Source organism: Kryptolebias marmoratus, linkage group LG22, assembly GCF_001649575.2.
Source record: "Kryptolebias marmoratus isolate JLee-2015 linkage group LG22, ASM164957v2, whole genome shotgun sequence".
Lineage (NCBI taxonomy): Eukaryota > Metazoa > Chordata > Actinopteri > Cyprinodontiformes > Rivulidae > Kryptolebias > Kryptolebias marmoratus.
Window position 1 is genome coordinate 5,187,260 of NC_051451.1, and position 2,102 is coordinate 5,189,361.

A 2,102-nucleotide genomic window follows, 5' to 3' on the forward strand; every position below is an offset into this window, starting at 1 on the left:
TTTGACTGCTCAGGCAAAAAATTCAAAGTGTTAACTTCACATGGAGCCTAATCTTTAGTTTGAACCACAAAAGGCTGAAGAATAGCATCTAATTTAATTTGGGTACGTCTTTTCCAGGCTTCTTGAGCTTTTTGAGGTGGAGTGGTAAGGGGTTAAAGTTTATCACATTTATTCAAACCTCATCAGTCAATATTCATACAATAATAAAACCAGATGCATCTGGGAGACAATCAATGGGAATGAGATACAGATTACCTTGAAAACTAGTCAAGCCATCACTCCAGGGTTGTCTGAGGAAACAAAGGATGTTCTCTGGTTTTTACAACTTGGGGTCCCCCTCCTACAGAGGGAGGATCACTGAGGTCTCTCCTTCCCCCTTCCTTGCTGGCACATCCATTGCTCACATTCCAGGATGTTTACCACCTATCTCTCTCTTTCCAGATAAACTAAACAACTACTTCTTAAAGGTTTTAAAATGGTGGCTAAATATAAAATGGTGATAAACATTTCCACAATCCTCATGTGCTAAATTTTTCTGGTGTGAATTTATAGCAGATTTTCTTAACGTTAGATTCTTAAAAACTCTTCTGAAAAGGTCCATCCTTTGTGCTATAGCTGTGCAACTTTAACAGAATTGTTTGTTTTTGTAAAGGAAACCTCAAACTAGACTGAGGAATGTTGAAGATCTTTGTGTTTGATGATGCCTTCAAAGTCTTGTCTCTACAGTTTCCGCCACAGTATCTACAGTGGGTCTCATAGTCTCTCTTTTTTTAAAGTTTTGATAGCAGGGTAAAGCTTGTAACGTCTCTTTAAGTCCCTTGGTCATAAATAGATAAAGGAAGGGATCCAATAGAGGGGTGAGGTAGAGTAGCAGGTGAGATACCAGTCCCAGATAGCGTACTTCTTCTTTGAAGGATAGAGCCTCCAAGAGTACACTGAGGATAAAGGGAGCATAGAGGAAAGTGTAGTTGGCCCAGATAGCAGTAATACCCCACACTGTCCTCCTCCTTTCTGGGCTTAGAGGGTTGGATTGGGAGCAGTGGACAACCCTCCAAGCATCCACAGCAAAAAAGAAAAGTAATGGGAAAGGAGCGAGCAGAGTTGCAGCAAACCAGAGGTTGTAACGCAGCATGGCAAGGGTGACCATACCAAAAGGAGCTGCCCATGCCAGCAGGGTCACTGCAAGAGACTGCCTAACACTAGTGAAGCAAGCAAGACAATGAGGGTATGCCACCAGCAGATGATGTTCCTGAGCTATAAACAGCATGAGGGTGATGTTGGAGACGACGCCATAATAAAAGATGAAGTTGGTGCCATTGGATGAGAAGACTAAGTCATTTTCAGTGCTTTGATCCACACTAGGACGACCAAAGAAACTGATGATGTCAGTCACAAGCAGGAACATGATGTGCATGGGAACTTTACTGTCTCCTAAACAAAGAACACAGGAGGGAGAATTACTGAGACTGAATTACTCCACTACCACAACACATTTGTTTTATTTAAATGGTATAAAAACATACACTTTAAAGATAAAACAAAAATAACATTTGGTATGGTAGTAGCTGAGAGTCATTCACAACACATACTCTAAGCTCTAACTAGTCATGTGAGACATAGCAAGAGATTGTTCCTGTTGTTTTTAATATTTGATTAAAATAGCTACAACTCTGTAATTTCTCATCACAAAATAATCTTAGTCTAAAACTGTCATGAAAGGCAGCAGGCAATATGCATTCCTTTAAGGAATGTTAGATTTTTAATTTATTGAAGTTTTCCCTTGAGTTTTCTGTTTAGTTTTACTTCCTGTTTTCTTTACACACAAAATGTAGGTTTTTAATCAGCCCGCCTACAACTTATTGGGGCCTGCCAGCAGTGCATAGAGAGCCAGCAGTGCATACAGCAGTGCATAGAGAGCAGTACAATGCCTTGCGAAGCAAGGCATTGTACTGCCTAATGCAATGCATGCAGGCACCTATTATTCTACACCGAATAGAATGTCTCTTTATTATGTATTATTATTCCGTTACCCTTAATGCGGCCCGAACCGGGCAAAGAACCCCCACAAATTTTATAATAGAACGACCGGCTCGGTCTCGGCA

General features: G+C 40.7%; 1 protein-coding gene across 1 annotated transcript; it reads right to left on the reverse strand.

Annotated features, from left to right (window-relative positions):
• Positions 1-706: 706 nt before the first annotated feature.
• On the reverse strand, positions 707-1,502 carry si:ch211-132e22.4. The gene has a single exon (XM_037973643.1). The coding sequence runs from the start codon at positions 1,412-1,414 to the stop codon at positions 707-709; it is 708 nt and encodes a 235-aa protein (XP_037829571.1). The 5' UTR covers positions 1,415-1,502.
• Between the last annotated feature and the right edge of the window lie 600 nt (positions 1,503-2,102).